Source organism: Ictidomys tridecemlineatus, chromosome 8 (genome assembly GCF_052094955.1).
Source record: "Ictidomys tridecemlineatus isolate mIctTri1 chromosome 8, mIctTri1.hap1, whole genome shotgun sequence".
Classification (NCBI taxonomy): domain Eukaryota; kingdom Metazoa; phylum Chordata; class Mammalia; order Rodentia; family Sciuridae; genus Ictidomys; species Ictidomys tridecemlineatus.
The window spans coordinates 108,233,360-108,255,476 of record NC_135484.1 but is presented as its reverse complement, the minus strand read 5'-3'; the positions used below and the strand labels follow the sequence as shown (position 1 = coordinate 108,255,476).

The 22,117-nt window shown below is 47.9% G+C and overlaps 2 protein-coding genes across 5 annotated transcripts in view; both read left to right on the top strand.

Moving 5' to 3' along the window:
- Ptk7 (protein tyrosine kinase 7 (inactive)) overlaps positions 1-4,107 on the top strand; it is a 69,057-nt gene extending 64,950 nt beyond the window's left edge. For both annotated transcript variants that reach the window (XM_078019988.1, XM_021721879.2), the window contains 3 exons: positions 1,414-1,565; positions 2,525-2,703; positions 3,093-4,107. In XM_078019988.1, the coding sequence (XP_077876114.1) occupies positions 1,414-1,565; positions 2,525-2,703; positions 3,093-3,253 (492 nt within the window). In that variant the 3' untranslated portion in view covers positions 3,254-4,107. The remainder of the gene's footprint in view (positions 1-1,413; positions 1,566-2,524; positions 2,704-3,092) is intronic.
- Positions 4,108-12,431: 8,324 nt separating this feature from the next.
- On the top strand, positions 12,432-22,013 carry Srf (serum response factor). Of its 3 annotated transcripts, XM_013355814.4 has the most exons (7): positions 12,436-13,348; positions 14,931-15,197; positions 16,901-17,162; positions 17,668-17,787; positions 18,805-18,996; positions 19,359-19,435; positions 19,626-22,013. In XM_013355814.4, exons 1-7 carry the CDS (start codon positions 12,833-12,835, stop codon positions 19,719-19,721), a joined length of 1,530 nt encoding a protein of 509 aa, XP_013211268.3. In that variant the 5' UTR covers positions 12,436-12,832; the 3' UTR covers positions 19,722-22,013. The 3 variants fall into 3 exon arrangements, with proteins under 3 accessions (XP_077876118.1, XP_077876117.1, XP_013211268.3); XM_078019992.1 differs by lacking the exon at positions 14,931-15,197 and having other exon boundaries at positions 12,432-13,348; XM_078019991.1 differs by lacking the exon at positions 17,668-17,787 and having other exon boundaries at positions 12,434-13,348.
- The last annotated feature ends 104 nt before the right edge of the window (positions 22,014-22,117 follow it).

The following is a 22,117-nucleotide window of genomic DNA, read 5'->3' as shown; positions in this document are numbered from 1 at the left end:
CTCCTACAAACCTATATCCAGATTCAATTTTTTACATTTTGCCCCATTTCCTTTATAATTCTTTTTTTTTAAAGAGAGAGTGAGAGACAGAGGGGGACAGAGAGAGAGAATTTTAACATTTATTTATTTTTTCTTAGTTCTTGGCGGACACAACATCTTTGTTGGTATGTGGTGCTGCTGAGGATCGAACCCGGGCCGCACGCATGCTAGGCAAGCGCGCTACCGCTTGAGCCACATCCCCAGCCCTTCCTTTATAATTCTGTGTGTGTGTGTGTGTGTGTGTGTGACATGAGCGTATTATCATTTTTATGCATTTATTTCTGAACCATTTGAGATAAATTGAAGACAGGCTTTTGAACTTTTGCAATCGGTTGTGTGTAAATTGATGTGTCATGGGTCTTGGTTTGTATTTCCTTGATCACTGGTGACTTTGGTTACTAACGGTGTTCTTCATTCCCTCATGATTGCATTATGTAGTGAGTGACTTCTCCTTTAGGGATCCTTAAAGTGAATCTGTAGGCCTGAAGGACACATAGCTGGCCAGTAACTTATTCAATAATTTCCACAGTTCACAGGGATCCCTTCTTTTTTCTTTTGGTAGTACTGAGGATCGAACCCAGGGGCACTCAACCACTGAGATATATACATCTCTAGTCTTTTTTGTTTTGTTTTGTTTTGTTTTTGAGGCAGGGCCTCACTAAATTGCAGAGGCTGGCCTTGAACTTGCAATCCTCCTGCTTCAGCCTCCCAAGTTGCTGGGATTACAGGCATGCACCACCATGCTTGACTAGTGGTAGTGGAGAATGTAGCATTGGGAGGGAATCCTTGGGGGTTTCTGGGGTGCTAACATTGTTGATTTGCTTCCCTGCCCCAATCTAAAAAATTTAAGCTAAAAGTTAACTATCTCTTTATTCCCTAGACTCCAGTTTACTTCCTTGCAGGCACCCGGTCTTGTGTGTCTGTATTCTCTCTCTCTCTCACACACTCACACACACACACACACACACACACACACACACACACACACACACACAGTGTTTTTACTTAAATACCTTCTTTTAAAGTAAAAGAAAAAGAAGAAGTAACCCCTAAAGATATAAGCTGGTATTACTGTCCAGTTATTTCTCACTCAACAAATGGTTACTCTGTGTTCCAGCCCCATGTACTAATCATTCGGTCTCATACTTGCTGTGTATCAGAATGATGTCAAGCACTTTATTTCATTTAATTCAACCTTCTAGCAACTTAGTGAAGCAGGTACTGTATTATCCTCACTTTATAGAAAAGGAAGCTGAGGTTATTTTGTTGTTGGGCTTCCTAAGCAGCACTCCAGCACAACAAGGGTTGTGTCAAGGGAGGTCACCTTACGCCCTGGATCTGGACTGTTCTGACAGACCCTTATTTTCTCTCCAGGTGGCCCTGTGCACCCAGGTGGCCCTGGGCATGGAGCACCTGTCCAACAACCGCTTTGTACACAAGGACTTGGCTGCTCGAAACTGCCTGGTCAGTGCCCAGAGACAGGTGAAGGTGTCGGCCCTAGGTCTCAGCAAGGACGTGTACAACAGGTAGAAGGGCCTAGAAGAATGGGGGCTCTGTACTCCTTCCCAGAGGGTGATGGGCAGAGGGCAGATAAAGTTTGGGGGTATGTGGGAAAGAACTTCATGACAACTTAGTCCAAAGTAGGAAGGCCCGGAAGGGAGCAGAGCCTTCCCATCCTCTGTCCAAAGGTACATCAGGATTCCCAGCAGTGGGTCCCTGATGTTTGTAAGTTTTCTGTAGTGACAAAAAATGATACACCTTTTTGTTGTTATAACTAGGCAAACTGTTTAATAGTTTTTATGTAGTGTAACTATTCATATGACATCCTCTGTAACTTCCTAAATTCAGTAGTTATTATTTTGAAGACTAAGATTCGAAGCTCAGCCTTATGGGCAGAGATGGCTCTGGAATGCCTACACATGCTAGGTGGCGCCCTCCGGGAACCTCCCCTGAGTCACCTAGTTCATCTGACTGTTGCTTTGGTCACAGTTGGTTTATCACTAATAAAACTGTTTCCATTTAATGAGCTCATTTTTTTAAGACATTCTCTTTTTAAAATTTTTTTGTAGTTGTTGATGGACCTTTATTTTATTTATTTTTATGTGGTGCTGAGGATCGAACCCAGTGCCTCACACATGCTAGGCAAGCGCTCTACCACTGAGCTACAGTTCTATCCCTAATGAGTTCTTTTTCACAATTTTTTTTAACCATTACAGCATGTATGATTACTAGTTTTATTTTTAATTAACATTTACGCAAAATATTATTTTAATGAAATATTTAAACCCTAAAACCCCATGTGGGTGTCTCCAGAATTTACCCAGTGTACCCTGGTGCTCAGGACATTTATATTATCAATTTCTCTGAGTGTCTTGTTGGAGAACTGGACCTCAGCCCAAGGAGGAGTCCCAGACATGGCAGGAGGCTGGGACTCAAGGTCCTGGCCCCACCCAACTGTGCTTCTTGTGTTGCTTCTATCCTGCAGTGAGTACTACCACTTCCGCCAGGCTTGGGTGCCCCTACGCTGGATGTCCCCTGAGGCCATCCTGGAAGGTGACTTCTCCACCAAGTCTGATGTCTGGGCCTTTGGAGTGCTGATGTGGGAAGTGTTCACCCATGGAGAGATGCCCCATGGTGGGCAGGCAGATGACGAAGTTCTGGCAGGTAGGCAGCTGTATTCCCAAGGATGATTCCAGATGCCCCCCCCCCCACACACACACACCAGAGTTTTCTTAGGGCCCTCCTAGGACTGGTATTTAGCAAGTACACAGATAGGACTACTCCAGTTGTTAAAATACTAAACTACTTTTGTACTGGTTGGCAAATAGCTCTTGTCCCCAACTCCTGCTCCAACTGCAATGTTGTGTGTCCATCAGATAACTTAAGCTCCCACAGGACTTGCAGGATACTTGCTCGAATCAAGATCCATACATCACTGGCCAGCACTCCTGGAGTCATAACTTATGTGACTGCTTGTGAGAACCATAGGCCTCACAAGGTATTGGATAGGTTGTTAAATGTTTTGCCTAACACTCCACCCATCTTCCCTGCAGATTTGCAGGCTGGGAAGTCTAAACTTCCCCAGCCTGAGGGCTGCCCTTCTAAGCTCTACCGGCTGATGCAGCGTTGCTGGGCCCTCAGCCCCAAGGACCGGCCCTCCTTCAGCGAGATTGCCAATTCCCTGGGAGACAGCCCCGCAGACAGCAAGCCGTGAGAGGAGGGAACCCAATGGGCTGTGCCTCAGGATGGCATGGGCAGGGGAGAGGACACCTCTTGAGGGGAGCCTACAGCATGATGGGCAAGATCCCTGTCCTCCTGGGCCCCAGGGTTCCTGCCCACACACAGCAGGCAGACTTCCCTCTTTTTTCCTGACTCTCATCCCTTAGGGAGGCTGATTCAGACCCAGTCTGGGTGACTAGGCCTTGGGCTGGGCAGCTTTCTCTGCCACCCCTTCCCTCATGAGGGACAATGTGGGTGCCTCAGGTAACCCCTATTTCTGGCCTGCATCTTCTCCTTTTGACCAAGTCCAGCTCTGCCACTCATCTGCCAACTTTGCCTGGGGAGGGCTAGGCTGGGGGTGAGCTGGGTTTGGGGGGAGTTCCATAATATACTCGAGTTCCGGGCTGGCTAGCTAGCTCTGGGCACACAGGGCCAAGGGGCCTTTTAGCCCATGGTTCCCACCTAGGGATCTCACCAGGACTGTGGAGGACATAGCAAGTGAGTCCTCCCCGCTGTGAGCTTGTGCACACTACCCAGACCCACGTCTTACCCCCATGGTTCTCTCCTTTCCTCATCCTAAGTGCCTGGCAGATGAAGGAGTTTTCAGGAGCTTTTGACACTTATAACCCGCCCTTTTTGTATGCACCACGGGCGGCTTTTGTATGTAATTGCAGCGTGGGGTGGGTGGGCATGGGAGGTGAGGGTGGGCCCTGGAGGAGATGGTGGGGTGGGCCACTCCTGCCTCACATTTTATCGTCCGTTGTTGTTAATGTTTGTTTTGTGGGTTTTTGTTGTTGTTTTTTTGTTTTTTTACACTCGCTGCTCTCAATAAAGAAGCCTTTTTTACAACCTGTTTCTGAGACTCAATCCCTGCTTCTGCTCATGCTGTGCTTTCTTCTTGCTGACCAGAAGGAGCGGTGTTCCTTCATGGAGTCTGATAAAACTTGGATAGGACTAACTGGTTGACACTGGTCCTTGTTCACAGATGGTTGAAATGAAGGCTCAGAGGCACAAATCTTGTCTGTCCATCCAACCCCTTGGGAACTGCCAGATACTAATCCTAGTCCTAGCACCCCTGTCACCACCCTCAGGTGGGTAGAGTAGAAGTGTAAGGGAGGACAAATTGGAGTAGGATTGAAGGGATCAATGTCAGACTTGGACTCTTGAGTCCCGTTAAAACTCTAGGAAGAGCTGGGGTTCTGGCTTAGTGGTAGAGCACGTCTATCATATGTTAGACCCTGGGTTCTATTTCCAGAACCCTCCCCTCAACACACATACACACAAAATACTCTGGGAAGGTGATTACCCAGGTAGAACTAAGAAGAAAGGTAACTGGGTACATTGGCACCCACCTATCATTTCAGCAACTTGGGAGGCTGAAGTAGGAGGATCACAAATTTAAGGCCAGCTTTGGCAACTTAGGGAGAACCTCAGTGGCTTAGCAAGATCCTGTCTCAAATAAAAAGGGTGGGGATCATCCCTCTTTATCCAGTTTTGATTTTTCAAGGTTTCAGTTACCTGCAATCAACCACAGCCTGAAAATATTAAATGGAAAATTCCAGAAATAATTCATGAGTTTTAAATAAATCTGTATAGGAAAAAAACAATATACATAGGGTTTGATATTATCCTAGCTTTCAGGCATCTGAAAAACATGTTGGCACATACCCACATGGGTAAGCGGGGACTAATGTATAGGGTTATATGGGATGGTGATGCTACATAATAATCTGCCAAATCTCGTTTGCTTACAACAAACATTTCTCTCAATCATGGATCTGCAGGTAGGAGGGGTTTGGCTGATGTTGGTTGATCCAAGTTCAGCTAGGCTTATCTTTAGGCTGTTTAAATCTAGTCTGCCTACATCTAGAGATTGCAATTATGCAGTGGCAGAAGTACAAGAGGTCAAGCCAAATCACAGAAGCACATTTAAAACCACAGGTGTGTTAACATTTTATTGACCAAATTCATATATAAAACTCTGCATCAGCACCAGTAGGAGTTATTGCAGTTACCACATGGCAAAAGAAATAGGTATACAACTATCCCTCATTTATCTCTGATTCCAGGATATACACCTTCCCTCTGCAGACACTTGGGCTGGGTGTATAGCTATTGGGATGGTGATGGTACACTCTTAAGTAGTAGAGTGCTTGCCTACCATACCTGAGGCCTTGGGTTTGATCTCCAGCACCATAGAACAAAAACAACTCAAAAAACAAAATCTACAGGTGCTTAAGTCCTTTATGTAAGATGGTGTGGTATTTGTGTACAACCTATACACATCCTCCTATGTAGAGTTGGTTCTCATCATCATTCTTAATAATATAGTTTAATAGGTGTTTATATTGGATATTATAAACAATACAGAGAGGATTTAAAGTATACAGAAGGATGTATATAAGTTACATGCAAGCACTATTGCCATTTTATATAAGGACTTGAGTATCCACAGATTTTGGTATCCTTAGAAGGTCATGAAATTGATCCTTTGGGGAATGAATATTTTCAGTTTGAAATCAATTGGATCTGAGGATAAAGAGCCCACGGCTCCCAAGGGCCTACAGTATAATTCTATCACTGGGAGTGGATGGTTGGGAATAATCATCTAATTCACCTCAGGTTAGAATGTAAAAATTTTTTTTTTTTTTTTTTTGTACCAGGGATTGAACTCAGGGGCACTCGACCACTGAGCCACGTCTCTAGCCCTATTTTGTATTTTATTTGGAGACAGGATCTCACTAAGTTTCTTAGTGCCTTGCTTTGGCTGAGGCTGGCTTTGAACTTATGATCTTCCTGCCTCAGCCTCATGCCACTGTGCCTGCCTGTAAAATGATTTCTTATTGTGGGTTGCACTCAGAAATATTTGAAAGGCCTGGGCTGGGGTTGTGGCTCAGCAGTGGTAGAACATTCGCCTAGCATGTGTGAGGCCCTGGGTTCGATCCTTAGCACCACGTATAAATAAAGGTATTGTGTGCAACTACAACTAAAAAATAAATATTTTTTAAAAATATTTGAAAGGCATCACTCTAGAAAGTCATCAATCACCAAAACCCTCCTTTCCAGGCTGGAATTGTGGCTCAGTGGCAGAGCGCTTGCCTAGCATGTGTGAGGCACTGGGTTCGATTCTCAGCACCGCATATCAATAAATAAAATAAAGATCCATTGACAACTAACAATATTTAAAAAATAAAAAAAAAAAACCTCTTTGCCTCCTCTTCTTGTGGATACTATTGTTGGCCACACCTTCCTCTTCAGAATCTCCTGTCTCAACTTCTGTAATGGTAGGTGCACTGTCTCCAGCTTCTCTGACCAGTCTTGCAGCCATGGTTGAGGCTTCTTTTTCTTCTGCCTGCTTTAAGAGTTGTCCATTCTTCTGAGACTATCCTTGTCCTTCCTCAACTTTATAACTCTTAAGGCTTTAACTGACCGTTGAGTGATTTTTTTTTTCTTTTTTTGGTACTAGAGATCAAACCCAGGGCCTTGTGCTTGCTAGTGGAATCTCTGCTTCCTGATCATGGATAAGAGGGATGATTATGGTTGCTGAGATTAAATGAGAGAATACCTATTAAGTCCTCAGCAAAGTGACTAATATGGAGTAAGTCTTCAAAAATAATAGCTGTTATATATTTTCATTACTGAGAAGTTGATGAGGAACAGAAGGAACTAGAACAATTTCAGAGATATGGACTCATTGCTTTAGGTCAGGGAATCGGGCAGAAGTTACTGGAATGAGGTGAAGGAGATTCCACTGGCCAGATACAAATATATACCCAAAGCCATGCCCCAATTCTCTCCTCCTCCAGCCACACCCCACCACTTCAATTACCACTCAGTTAATCCCCATCAGGGAATTAAATCACTGATTGGGTTAAGACTTTCACAACCCAATCATTTCTTCTCTGAACCTTCTTGAATTGTCTCAAATCTGAGCTTTTAGGGGACAACTCACATCCAAACCATAACAGGTGCCACTGTTTGGAGATGAGTTAGCTTTACTCAAAACCTTCATTCATCATAAATCTCTGCATCCCTTCCCTGTACAGCCAACTGCCAAAATCCATTTAGACTATTGCTGCCTTAATCCTATTTTTTGCTTGAGTTTAAAAGAAAACATTTAAAAGTGATACTGAGGGACTGGGGTTATGGCTCAGTGGTAGAGCGCTCGCCTCACATGTGCAAGGCCCTGGGTTCGATCCTCAGCACCACATATAAATAAATAAAATAAAATCATTGTGTACAACTACAAAAAATAAATGTTAAAAAAAAAGTGATACTGAGGGCTGGGGTTGTGGCTTAATGGTAGAGTGCTTGCCTAGTGCACAGCGAGGTGCTAGATTCGATCCTCCTCACCACATAAAAATAAATACAACTAAAAAAATATTTAAACAAAAACTGATACTGAGTACTGGGGTTGTGACTCAGTGGTAGAGCTCCCTCCTATCATGTGTGAAGCACTGGGTTCCATCCTCAGCACCATGTATGAATAAAATGAAGATCCATCAACAACTAAAAATATATACACTTTTAAAAAAAGTGATTCTGAAATATTATAACAAATCCCCTCCAAAAAATCAAAAATAAAAAAAAAGTGATACTGATTGTGTAAAAAGTCAAAGTAAAAGTTAAAGTAAAATATATAACCCTTCAGTCCCAAACCTCTCTAGAGGTAAGAATGACTAGTGTGTTTGTTATTGGTTGGTTGGTTGGTTGGTTGGTTGGTTTTTGTTTTTGTTTTGTACTGGGGATTGAACTCAAGGGTGCTTTACCACTAAGCCACATACCCAGCCCATTTTTTTTTTCTCATTTCTTTATTTTGAAACAGGGTCTCACTAAATTGCTCAAGACCTCACTAAGTTGCTGAGGCTGGCTTTGAACTTGTGAATCCTCCTGCTTTAGCCTCCAGAATGATTAGTGTCTAGCAGCATGGTTTTCCAGACTTTTCCTGGGCACACTGGCTCATGATTATTTTTCTTTTTCATTCCCTCTAATCTGCCGTCACAATTGAGACCCTCTGCCTCCAGATGAAGAACCCCTGGTAAATGTGTAATTTCAAATGAAAACTGTTTCAGGGTCATCTATTATTATTATTTTGGTATCAGTGATTGAACCCAGGGATGCATTAACCCTGAGTTATATCCCCAGCCCTTTTTAAAATTTTTTATTTTGAGACAGGGTCTCACTAAATTGCTTAGGGTCTTGCTACATTGCTGAGTCTGGCCTCAAACTTGTTATCCTCTTGCCTTAGCATACCTGTGGGATAACAGGTATGTGCCACTGCACCTGGCAGGGTCACTTTTAAAGGTAGACTTAATTTCTGTTGATGTTATCTGGGTGATAAAAATCAAGAGAAAGGAAGATCAAATGGGAATCATGTGACGAGAGGGAACCATGTGGCAAGAGGACCTAGCTAGAATTCTGATGCATCTCTGGAGGCCCTGCATGATTTGGTGTAGGTGTGAGTTCCCTCTGTTGCAGGGACTACTTTGACTTACACTTTATTGAAAAAGCACAAAACACATTCCGGTGAGCTCAGGTAGAGAGCTTACCTGAGCTCCCTGTGGGGTCTGTGGTGAAGCTGAAAGCACATGCCTCTTCTATGGCCACCATTAAGTTCTAGGTTAGAGTCTTCCTGTGGGTACTCAGCCTTGTGTTGCCAAAATGCCAATAATTTTTTATGGTCCAACATATGAATAAACTTTATTTGATAATCCTTTCTGCTGGATATCATCTGTGTTCTACCTTCAGCCATAAATCTAAACTCACCCATCAGCCTAAACTCAGGATGTTCATTCATTTCATTCATTTGTTTTGTCATTCATTTAACAACTCTTGGGGCTGGGGATGTGGCTTGGTAGTAAAGCACTTGCCTGGCATGAATGAAGCCCTGGATTAAATCCCCAGCACCACAAAATAAAACATGCACGGTATGGAAGAAGTAAAGATGATTAGGACTTGGTTTTTATCCTTGAGAAACTTTCAGTAGTTTTGGAGGTCTAGTCCATGATGGATTGGCCCCATGGCTTTGGGTCTGTCGTGAGGCAGCACATCTTGGCTGGAGTTTGTTGTGGAGCAAAATCATATCCTGAGAAAAAGAGCAAAGATGAAAAATCCCATTTTTTTAAAAAGGTCCATTATTCAGATTTTTAAAATTTTTAAATTTTTTGTGGTGCTGGGGATCAAACTCAGGGCCTTGAGCATGCTAGGCAAATGCTCTACCATTCAGCCACTTCCCCATTGGATATTCAGATTTTTATGTAAAATCTCCTGATTTTTAAGCATTATAAAGCCCAAATGAAACACATTTATGAGTCCTTTTTTTTTATTATTTTGACTTTATCTCCATCAACAGTTTTGGCCCCTGAATCCACAGTAATTCGGAGTGTTGTGTGTATAAGTCTCTTTCTGCCTCCCTGTGGTGAACAAGGATTGAGGATAAGGCCATCCCAAGAAGGCAAAGGGACTGTAGCACTAACACTGGTGTACAATGGCCCAGGAGCTCATGAAGTTGGAGAAAGGACAGCTCATTTGAAGGGAAGCTGAGGAGTGGAATCTTGCTAGACACTGTTCCTGTGGATGTGGCAGAGTAGTTATCCTCTGGGGTGCCTTGCTGAGGGCAGTCAATCAATCCTGCACATGTCTAGACTAGAGGTCTCAAAAGAAAAAGACTTTAGAGGCCAGGCACGAATGAAACCCCAAGGCTGTGGTTGTAAGATTGTATTGCTTAGACAAAACACACCCCCTAGCACCATTAGTGGCCCCTGAAACTGTAAATAGGACCTATTTATTTATTTGACCTATTTATCCTCTTGAGCTAATACATTCCATAAGTTTATCTATTGTGTAAATTAGGAAAGGAAAAGTAAAAACTATTGGGAAATGGGAAGGAAGATGGGTTCTAATCCCCATGTTTAGGGGTTTGATGAATATGCATATGTATGTGTGTACTATGTCCCACAAATCCTTCAAATGTAGTACTTTATTTCAGTATTTCTCAAAGTTTTTTTTTACTATGACTCACAGTAACAAATGCAGTTAACATCTAGTACAAACATACATTGAAACATGAAATTGACAATATTCCAACTTCTTGACCTATAAAAATGGTGATATATGGTTCAGCCTATATATAATGCAAACACAAGTTTTATGCAATGATACTTTACCTTGTTTTTGTTTTGTTTTGTACCACGATTGAACTCAGGGGCCCTCAACCACTGAGCCACACCCCCAGCCCTATTTTATATTTTATTTAGAGACAGGGCCTCACTAAGTTGCTTAATGCCTTGCTAAATTGCTGAGGCTGGCTTTGAACTCGTGATCCTCTTGCCTCAGGCTCTCAAGCCACTGGGATTACTGGCATGCTGCATCCAGCTTTCCCTTGCTTTTTTGATACCCATTAATTTACTCATTGAAATGCTGGTTACAGTACACTAAATTGATATCACTAACAATAGCACTAATAAGTCACAATCAACTGCTTTATTTAATCTTCACATTTTTTAAAATTACTTTTTAGTTGTAGTTGGACACAATACCTTTATTTCACTTATTTATTTTTATGTGGTGCTGAGAATCAAACCCAGGGTCCTGCATGTGCGGGGTGAGCACTCTACCACTGAGCCACAACCCCAGACCTTCACAATAATTTTTAAGGCAGAAATCATCACTCTCTCCTATTCCCTTAAAAACACCTGAATGGGGCTGGAGTCTTGGCTCAGCGGTGGAGCATTTGCCTCCCATGCCTGAGGCACTGGGTTAGATCCTCCATCAACAGTTTTGGCCCCCTAATCCACAGTAATAAAATAAATAAAGGCATTGTGTTTACCTACAACTAAAATAAAATGTAAAAACACAACAACAAAAACACCCAGGATGTTTATCCCTGGAAAGAGGTGACTTATTCTAGGTAGCTCCTATTAACTATTCACTGACTATTTATTGTGTGCTTTACTCCTTATCTCATTAAATCTGCATTCAAAATCTCTTGAGATGGACACTAACAATGGTAAATATGAAGTCTGGAGAGATCTAATCACTTATTTCCAGGCCAGGACTAGCAAGAGGCAGATTTCAGATTTGAGTAATTTTTTTAACAGCTAAGTCCAAATTATTTTTACTACCTTGGAGCAAAGACCCAATTTCTTTTCTTTCTTTAATATATATATTTTAGTTGTAGATGGACCCAATACCTTTATTTTATTTATATGTGGTGCTGAGGATCGAACCCAGGGCCTCTCAAGTACTAAGCAAGTGCTCTGCTGCTGAGCCACAACCCCAGCCCTGTAGCCTAATTTCTAAGATAAGAGCTTTCCTTGGTTTTTGAAAGAAAGGCAAGTGCGCGCGTGCATGTGCTCGCTTGCTTGCTCCTTTAAACTTTCGGTCCCGCTACACTTTATCTCAGGCCTTTGCACGACTTTTTAGGGTATGCTTGATCGTCTGGACCACCCCCCTTCCAGTCCACCCAACAGCTGGAAGTCTTCACTGATCTCCATCTCTCTTCCCTGCCCCCATCAGGGACTTAGGAAGACCACCTATCTCCCCCGGCTTTTTCCAGATGTAGATCTGCCAAAGACGCCCCAGTGAAGAGGGTGATGAATGGGGACCTTGGAGCCGAACTGGTGGGAAAGTGTTGATCCCTCGAAAAGCGAGGGAAAGGAATGGGAAGTCGGGGGGCGGTGAGAGGGGAGTGGAGCCACTGGTCGCGAGGAGTCCGTAAATACCAGGCACCCGAGCCCCCACCGCTGGGTCAATAACTTTGCCTTCCTCAGGAAGACGTGGAGAAGTGCTCCAGTCAATTCCTTCACCGGAATTGGGCTTTATTTTCTATTTATTGCAAACCTCCAGCCCATCAGGCGGTCCCGGAGTGTTTGGCTCAAGCTCCCTTCTCCCCGCAAGACAGCGCTCCAGTTCTCTCCCAGGCTTCCTCTCTTCAGGCCCCTCCCAAATCTACCATTCTCTGGTTCAGGGGGCGGAGTTGTGCCTCCTTTCTGGTTCCTTTAAGGGCGTCGACTCCTCCCCCTATCGGAATCGCTGCCTGACGCCGGATGACAGCAGCGAGTTCGGTATGTCTATGCAAATAAGAGCCCCCTGCGGGCCAATGGGGAGCGGAGGTGCCGGAACCGCGGACCAATGGGGCGGGGGCGCTGGGGCTCACCATATAAGGAGCGGCCTCGCCATAAAAGGAAACATTGTATCTCTTTATATGGGGGGAAGGGTCGGGGGATCCCTCCGCCGCCAGCGCGCGGTCCCGTCCCCCTCCACCCGCCGTCTCGGCTGCGGCCAGCAGCCCCTGCCCCCCGGGGGACGCTGACGGCCGCCGGGCGCGTCGCCCTAGCATACGGACAGGGGGCGCTGCGCGCGGCCTGGGGCAACCCGGGCCACAGGGGCAGGAAAGTGAGGGCCCAGGTCGGCCCGGGCGTGCAGGGGCCCCGGGTTAGCAGCGACGGCCGCAGCAGCTATAGCCGCACTAGGAGCAGCAGGAGTGCCGGGTTTAGCCGGGAAGCCGATGGCGGCGGCGGCAGCGGCTCCGATTCCTTGCTGACTGCCCGTCCGCCCTCCTGCATTGAGCGCCATGTTACCGAGCCAAGCTGGGGCCGCGGCGGCTCTGGGCCGGGGCTCGGCCCTGGGGGGCAGCCTTAACCGGACCCCGACGGGGCGGCCGGGGAGTGGAGGCGGCGGGACTCGCGGGGCTAATGGGGGCCGGGTCCCTGGGAACGGCGCGGGGCCCGGACCGGGCCGCCTCGAGCGGGAGGCTGCAGCAGCGGCGGCAACCACCCCGGCGCCCACCGCGGGGGCCCTCTACAGCGGCAGCGAGGGCGACTCGGAGTCGGGCGAGGAGGAGGAGCTGGGCGCCGAGCGGCGAGGCCTGAAGAGGAGCCTGAGCGAGATGGAGCTCGGCGTGGTGGTCGGTGGGCCCGAGGCATCGGCGGCGGCCGCTGGGGGCTACGGGCCGGTGAGCGGCGCGGTGAGCGGGGCCAAGCCGGGTAAGAAGACCCGGGGCCGGGTGAAGATCAAGATGGAGTTCATCGACAACAAGCTGCGGCGCTACACGACCTTCAGCAAGAGGAAGACGGGCATCATGAAGAAGGTACCAAGCCGGAGGCTGGTCGGCCACCGGGTACCAGGAGGGTGGGTAGGCACAGGGGGAGCCCGGGAGCCAGGCAGAGCTGAGGCGGAGGTGAGAGGCGGCGAGTCCGCAGGAGGTGTGTGGGAGGGGATGGTTGTTACCCGCGAAGGGCGAAAGGGGAGGGGCCGCCAGGGAAATGTGGGGAGAGGGGAGATGCCGCAAACGTCCGGAATTGAGGGAAGAGGCGCCGGGGTGGGAGTGACCGGCACGAGAGAGGAAGAGAGACCGGGCGGAGTGAAGGGGTGAGCAGTGGCTGCCGGGGAAGTGGCTAACGAGATGCCGGGGTCAGAGGTCCGGTGCACTTCGGTGTTAGGGAAATGCATCGGAAAAGCAGGGAGCAGGGAAGGTCTGGAGATGAGAAGACCGGAGCTGTATGACAACAGTGAGCGAGCATGTGTGGGAAGAAGGTGGGCACCACAAGAGAAGTGCTGGCTAGAGGATAGGCAGGGCTAGGGGCCAGGTGAGGGAGCTGAGCAGGAGGGCAGGAGAGCTCGTGCTGTCTGGAGTAGCCATCGGGTACCAAGTCCCGCCCTGGCCATGTGTCTTCCGTTGCTTCACTGGAAACCTCATGCTCCCGGTAGGACTGTCTTGCAGAATCGCCTGTCTTTGGGGCAGATGGGGTTTCCAACCCTAGGGAAAATTTGGGCATGGACTTTGAGGGAAGATCAGGGAAGTTTGTAGAAGTGCCTAGAAATGCCTCCTCCGAGTCATCTTGGGGGTAGAATATATGAGAATGGGTGGAAGCAGAGGAAATGGAAAACAAGCTACAACCTTGGGAACACTGGCTGGTATTTTTATCTGTGTGTGCATCCAAGGTGGGTGTGGAACTATGTTGGGAGTAAGGATGGTATCTCTGAGGTCCCCTTCCTGGCAGAGTATTTGGTGCCATCTCCCATCACTCCAGATAGTGTTACATCAGTGTCCCTTGTTACTTTATCATGAGTAGAGAAGGTTGTGTGGAAAGATAGTTCACGAAGAAAAACTCGCCTTTATTTTCTTTCCCTCCCTCTTTTCCTTTCTTCCTTCCTCCCTTCCTTCTCCCTCCTTCCCAAGACAAGTAGGAAAAAAGGTTAGTACAATGTTATAGGGCAGAAGGAAAAATTAGGTTATAGCAACAGGTTAGGGCCTGGGAAGAACCATGAAACAGTTTGTGGCTTAGGTGGTCCCTTATCACTAATGGATGTGTGAATTCCAGTGTCATAGGGTTCTAGCCCTATCCCTGTGACAGGGAAGAGAGAGGGAGGCTCCATCCACTAGGAGCTAACTGGGTCCCTCCATGTCCCCTGAGGTTATATGCTCCATCCCTGGGGAGGCAGTGACTGTTTGCTGGTTATCTGTGTTCTGGGGAGAGACATGGATAGTTTTACTGCTCATAGCTCACTTTCATATACACTGATGGGACCCTTGTAGAGTCACTAAAGATGAAGGTCATTATAGGAGTGGGGGCTGGAGATCTCTGTGTATTCTTCTCTTTCCTTCTTCCTGAGGAAGGTTGAAGATAAAAAGTTTTGCTGACTTGCCCATCTCCCTCCCCATCCCTCAGGCCTATGAGCTGTCCACGCTGACAGGGACACAGGTGCTGTTGCTGGTGGCCAGTGAGACAGGCCATGTGTATACTTTTGCCACTCGCAAACTGCAGCCCATGATCACCAGTGACACCGGCAAGGCACTGATTCAGACCTGCCTGAACTCGCCAGACTCTCCACCCCGCTCAGACCCCACCACAGACCAGAGAATGAGTGCCACTGGCTTTGAAGAGCCAGATCTCACCTACCAGGTGTCGGAGTCTGACAGCAGTGGGGAGACCAAGGTGTGTTTGTATCACATATGTAAGAGGAGGGAAGGGAAGGGGATCTCTTTCCCTACCTGGCTCAGTATAGGTAGAAAGGTGTCTACAAAGGTGGGTAGAGCCAGGTTAGTGCCCCTTATCCTAGGGGACAGGTGTCCATCCTCCATTCCTGACAGGAGGCCGGCCCCCTAGATAAGCGGGCGGCCTCCGTGCCCATATAAGGCCTGCTCGGGCTCCACGCCGGCCTCCCGCCCGCAGCCCGCCTGCCTGGCAGAGCCTTTGCATTCCTCCCGCCAGCTGTCTCCCTGCTGGGGGCGGGGGTGTTACTTAGCCCTGCCCTCCTGGTAGATTGGGTCGCCCGGGAGTAGGAAGGGAACACTTTGGGTCCCAGGGTCCTGGGAACTCAGCACTGTTGGCAGGCGGGCTGGCCGACTGGGTGGGGGACTACCTTACTAGATAGCCGCCAATCCCTTCAGATGTTGAGGCCTGTGCAGTTAGGGAGTGTATTCGCCTGCTGCTAGGGATGCCGGCCCTAGTTACGCCTCCCCCTTCCTATTCCCGGTAAGGAGATGGGGCGGGGCTTCCTCTTTGCTGTCTGGGGAGCTCCACCTTCCGGGTGTGCCTTAACTAACTGGCCAATGAGAGGAAGGGGCACTGTTTGCCTTAGCAACGCCACTACCAATCAGTGGCCTTGAGCCCTGCTGCTTAGCAAACATCCCTCGTTGACCCACCCCCAGCTTTTGAGCCCCCTATTAACTCAGTTTGATTTAGGCTTGGTGGTTGGTTTTAAGCTCCTGGCTTTCTCTTTCCCCTTCTAAGAACAGAGCTGCCCCTCCCCTCTTCCCTCCCGCCCCCATGAGGAGAGAGAGTCAGTGCTCCAGTCTTCCCCTCTATTAGTTCCTACACCTGTAATCATTTTCAGACCCGTGTAGCAATAGGAAATTCTGGTGGATGAGTAAGTTACTAGGTACTTTAAGTCTTAAGCATTTAGCATAGTTCTTCAGTGCCAGAACTCTAAGATCTCTCTCACATCCTGAGTTCCCTGAAAAACTCTCAGTCATCTTAGAAGCCTGGCAGGTCAGAGCTGGAAGAACCCTTTAAAGATAAGATAGTAGTACAGTCTCCTTGTGTCTATAAACATAAGGAAGAGGAAGACTGAGGCTCAGAAAAAGAAAGTAATTTCCTCAACTTTATACAGATGGTCATTGCCAGAGCTGGAAACAGACCCTGGTCATGATTTGTGACCACAGTCCACTGGGACAGAGAATCCAGGGAGTTCTGATGATGATAATCATGACAATCATTGTCATCATGATCACAAGAGTAGAAGATATGTATTTGTCTTTATGTGCCAGGTAATAGTCTCTAAATGTTTTTGGATATGTTAGCCTATGAAATCTAAACAGAAATTTATGAGGTATTGTCCTCCTTTTAGTCATTTATTTTTATTTTATTTTTATGGTGCTGGGGATCAAACCCAGGGCCTCACATATGCTAGGCCAACTGTCTACCACTGAGCTGTGCTCCCAGCCCTCTACGCTTTCAGAGGTAGAAAACTGAAGTTTAGCAGCTTCATAACTTGCCCAAGGGTCTGCATCAGATATTGTGGAGCTGGGATTTGAACCAAAGCACACTGATTTCAGTCTGGGCTCTCAGTCCACACAAAGCTTCTGCTGGGTGGGGTCTGGTAGAGGCTCACTATTTCATCTCTACTCTGGGTATAGGACACACTGAAGCCGGCGTTCACAGTCACCAACCTGCCAGGTACCACCTCCACGATCCAAACAGCACCTAGCACCTCTACCACCATGCAAGTCAGCAGCGGCCCCTCCTTCCCCATCACCAACTACCTGGCACCAGTGTCTGCTAGCGTCAGCCCCAGCGCTGTCAGCAGTGCCAACGGGACTGTGCTGAAGAGTACAGGCAGTGGCCCCGTCTCTTCTGGGGGCCTTATGCAGCTGCCTACCAGCTTCACCCTCATGCCCGGTGAGTCACAAGAGGCAGGGAGAGATTTATCCTCCCCAGGCCAAATTGAGCATGCTCAGAGTGGGTTTAGGACTGGCATGAGGAGACCCTTTTTCTCAGCTCAGAACAAGAGTTAGAGCCTTAGAGAAACCTTATATATCCTATTGGTAGATTGCTGTCCTCATCAGTAAGTTTCAACTGTATATTCTAGCCATTCTAGCTAGTCCAGCCATGTTCCTCCATTGTAATGGGGACAGTAGACATTCCATTACTCTCCTATCTTGACTGGAGGGCAGATTATGTCCTTGATGGGTCATTTGAAGAAGGTAGAGGTAAGGTTTCAGGAAGGAGAAGAAAGGAAGCCCCTGGAGAGGAAATTCAGGGCATGGAAGGCCTATTTGGCTGTTAGGAAAGAGGGTTGGGAGTTTGGGACCAGTGTGCCAGACCCTAGGACTAGAGTGTTTAAACATGTTTGCAGGTGGCAACTGGGCAGGATAGAGCCCAAGTAAGACTCTGTGTCTCGTAGGTGGGGCAGTGGCCCAGCAGGTCCCAGTGCAGGCCATTCAGGTGCACCAGGCCCCACAGCAAGCGTCTCCCTCTCGCGACAGCAGCACAGACCTCACGCAGACCTCCTCCAGCGGGACAGGTATAACTTGCAGCCCTGTTGCCCTTCCTGCTCTGTCTCACCCCACGAGGCCTAGCAGCAGATACCCAACTATATCTTTCCTGTATGTAAAGTAAGAGAGTTTCTTAAAGTAGAAACAGGCATTTGGCATAATTTTAAGGAAAAGTCAGGTGAGAATGCTGGATTTTAAATCCTGCCCTGCAGTGTGCTTGTGGATTCCAGGAGGAAATTAAGGATCACTGAAGTTACCTCTTTCTTATTTAGATAAGGAGAAGTTATTTGCCCTAAAACCCAGCATTTAATCAGTTATCAGGAAGGACTCGTGGGGCAGTTATCTCCTTGTGGGGAAAGTATTATAGAATTTGAGTAGCCATAATTTCCCTCAGGTATCTTTGGTCATTTCACCCCTCAGGTATCTTTGGTCATTTCAGAAACAATAGGATTATCTCAAAATTACTTTTAAGTTATCTTTATTTCAACCTTATTACACAAAATGTTCTAGGGACTGGGAGCACCAGCATTACCTGGGAGCTTTTGGAAATAAAGAATCTTAAGCATCACCTCAAACCTATTGAATCAGAATCTGCATTTTAACAAGATTCCTATGTAACTGTATGTTTGTTAACATTTGAGAAGTGCTTGTTTAGAAGATGAATTTGTGAGGTTTGAGTTTAGAAAGAAGGAGGAGGCATAAGAACAAATTTTTTAAAAATGGGATGAAGGAGCACTCTAAAGGGAGAGAATCTGAGTTTCCTGGGAGTGGGGTTAGTCCTTGAAATCTTAGGGCTTGAGAGCAAAAAGTTCAGTAGATGGACAATCCAATAGTACAAATGATGGGATATAGTCAAAGGTTGGTGCTTTTGTGTTCCGGGGAAAAAAATAGGCTTTTCTTAGCTGGTGACTAAGAGAGCAGAGTTATAGTCTGGTCAAGCTTCTGACCCCCTGGGACATTGCGAAAAGATCTTGGAGACTGGAATCCTGGGATAGGAAGGGAGATATCAGAGAGACCAGTGCCTGACATGTGTCTGTGTTTTCCAGTGACGTTGCCTGCCACCATCATGACATCGTCCGTGCCCACAACTGTGGGAGGCCACATGATGTACCCTAGCCCCCATGCGGTGATGTATGCCCCCACCTCGGGCCTAGCTGATGGCAGCCTCACCGTGCTCAATGCCTTCTCCCAGGCGCCATCCACCATGCAGGTGTCACACAGCCAGGTCCAGGAGCAAGGTGAGGGGAAGGGCAGGGTTGAAGGAAGGAGGACCATTTCCTCCCTTATACACTCAAATGTTCCAACTCCCTCACTGAGGTATACATGCTCATACACACACACTTGGATGCCAATACATATTTCCTGTGCACGCGCACACGCACACACACACACATACACATACACACACACACAGACTTGGATATTCTCACATACACTAGGACACCTGTATTTGTCTACTTGGACCCTCATACCCACAAGTACTCTCAAGACATATTGGGCACTGAGACTCACCAGTCACTTGTGCATTGCCACTCCTCCAATAGCTGGAAGATCCTCTTCAGCAAACATGAGTGTGTATCTCTTATGGTTTCCAATGCAGGTGGCGTCCCCCAGGTGTTCCTGACAGCGCCATCTGGGACAGTGCAGATCCCTGTTTCTGCAGTCCAGCTTCACCAGGTAGGTGGGGGCACCTCTCACATCATCCCACATAGCTATGCATCTTCAGCTGGGTGGACATTATTACCAATTGGTCAGAGCCCACATCCTAATTTGTTTTCTGCTCAGGCTTTTGGTGGGCAGGCAGGCAGGCCAGCAGCAGACTGGTTGATCCTCCTGCCCGTTTCCTCATATACCCCCTTCCCTCCAGATGGCTGTGATAGGGCAGCAGGCCGGGAGCAGCAGCAACCTCACCGAGCTACAGGTGGTGAACCTGGATGCCGCCCACAGCACCAAGAGTGAATGATCCGCCCGCTGCCCTGGACAGATGGCCCAAGGGACGGCACCACTTATTTATTGTTGCCTTTTCACGTTTTCTTTACACACTTGTTGACGGGCCGCAGGAGGGAGGCAGGGAGGAGGAGCGGGCAGCCACGGGACTATGCCCTCTCACTCCAGCCAAAGAAATGGGCCTGCCTGCCCTCCACCTGTCCTCCCTCACTTTTCCTTCCTTCCTGCTCCACCTCCTATTTCTGTTGACGGTGGGGCTGTCCTCCCTCCTCAGACTCCCCTCAACAGCTTGGCTGGATGTTTGCCATGAGTATTAGCTTACCCAATGGGACCGTGTCCCACCTTCCCACTCACAGGCCTTCTGTGGGACTGGACACTGTGTCCTCCCCTGAGGAAGCGGTTGGGACTCTCTCTCCAGCCTCCTTGCTGACTCCAGGTTGGCACTGTGTCTGCCACAGGCTGGGTCTAAGGAGCCCTGTACCTTCCCCTCAGGGAGCCAGCTGAGGAGATGGGAGCTTCTTCCCTCATGCTGCCGCCCTCTGCCCCTTCAGCTCCTGAGTAGCTGGGCCTGTGCACTGGGCAGGTTCCTGGGGCCACCTGCCCTGCCTTGCCGTTCCCCATGGACCTCCAGGGGCTCTTGGGTTGGAGGGAACCACCAGCGTTCCCTTCTTCCCTTTGTCTTCCCCCCCCACTCCTCCCAGCTGCTTTACTTAAAGTTGATTTTGAACTTTTTATTTGAGGAGACGAAGTGAAAACAAATCTATAAATATATATTTTTAAAATATTTAACTTTTTTTTATGGCGTTTTTCTCATCCCCCTCCCTACCCGAACTCCCCTTCCCTGGGGAGCCCAAGGGCTCCCCAGAACTGGCTGGATCCCTGGGGACAGAGTCACCCCATGAGCTTGGGGTCCGCCAGTGTGTGGGGGAGATCTGGGATCACCCGGTCCTGAGTTGTTTCCAGGAGAAAGCCGGGGGAGGGGCCCTCAGGCCATGCCCTGAAGGGGTGGGGAGGGTGACCCACAGCTCTGGGCCTCTTTTTGCCCTTTAGGCTGTTGCTCCGGAGAGGGAAGAGGGAGACCAAATGTGGGGGGGGGGGGTGGGAGGGTGTCAGGTAGAGGCAACTGAGTTCATTTGTGCCACACACATGGGCATTGCAGCCTTGTGCTCCCCCAGGCCTGCAGCTGCCTGGGGCCCAAGTTGCAGTGAGCAGGGTGGGATCTGGGAGGGGGGAGAGGCAGGAATGGGGGGTCAGAAGTGGGAGCAGCTTTTGGGCTGAGTATAGAGATGGGGAGCCAGAAATGGGCAGCTCTCCCAGGGAGTGAGCAGCTACTGTAACTTTTTTAAATTAAGACAAAAAGCCTTGAAGAAAATGACTTTATTTTTCTAAGTGTAACCTCAGTATTTATGTAATTTGTACAGGGGCCATGCCCCACCCCACCCCTGCTCCCTTAGGGTAGAACTCGAGGGTGGGCTACCATGGGGGAAGATTTTTACCCTGTGTTAGAGCCTACTTTTACCACCTGTATCCAGAAAGGGAGCTTTTTCAGAAATGGGGCAGCAATTGGGGTGGAGTTTTATTAACCCCTTAACGACTGCCTTCAGTAGGAACAAGCCTGCTTCTGTGATTAGGTGAAGGGGTGGGGTAAGATTCTACGCACAGCCTAGTTATCAAGGGGATGATTTGCCGACACAATTAAGAACCCCCTAACCTCTAACCCCCATTGCTGTCTTGCCCCAAATTGGAGTACCAAGATGGAAGTTGCCTTCCTAGGCTTTCTCCTGGAGATAGCTGGGGCTTATGGGTGGTTTTTAAGGCTGGGGCATGGCAAATCAGGGGCCAGAGTTGGGGAGCTTGGGACTCAGGTCTGTAACTGCCCAACCCCTTTTCTCTGCTCTTGTTTCACTCCACCACCACTCACTCACTCCCCAATCCCCCACCCCGAGGAGGAGATGTTGATGAATTTCTCTCCTTCCCACAAAAGACAGACCCAATGAGTGAATCAGGCAAAGTGCTTACAATGTGTGTTGTGTGAGTGTGGCCTTGGGAGAACATGCGCATCAGGGATGAGGTGGCATTTATATGTGGAGCAACCCTTGGTGTTTCCCTTACTTGATGGCTCTGGGGTATGTGTGTGTGCCTGAGTGAATGTGTGTGTGTGAATGTGGGGTGTGTGTGTCAGTGGTTTCTACTTCCCCTGGGATACTGACCCAGGAATAGTGGACATGGTCACAGTCCTATGTACAGAGCTTTCTTTTGTATTAAAAAAAATTACTCTTTCAATAAATGTATCATTTTTGTGCACAGACTGTGGGGTCTTTGGCTCTGTTTTTCAACATAGGGAGGGAGGTGCAAACATGAAACAAATCCCAAAGCTGTTCCAAGAAACAAATCTGGCTGTTTGATGAAAAC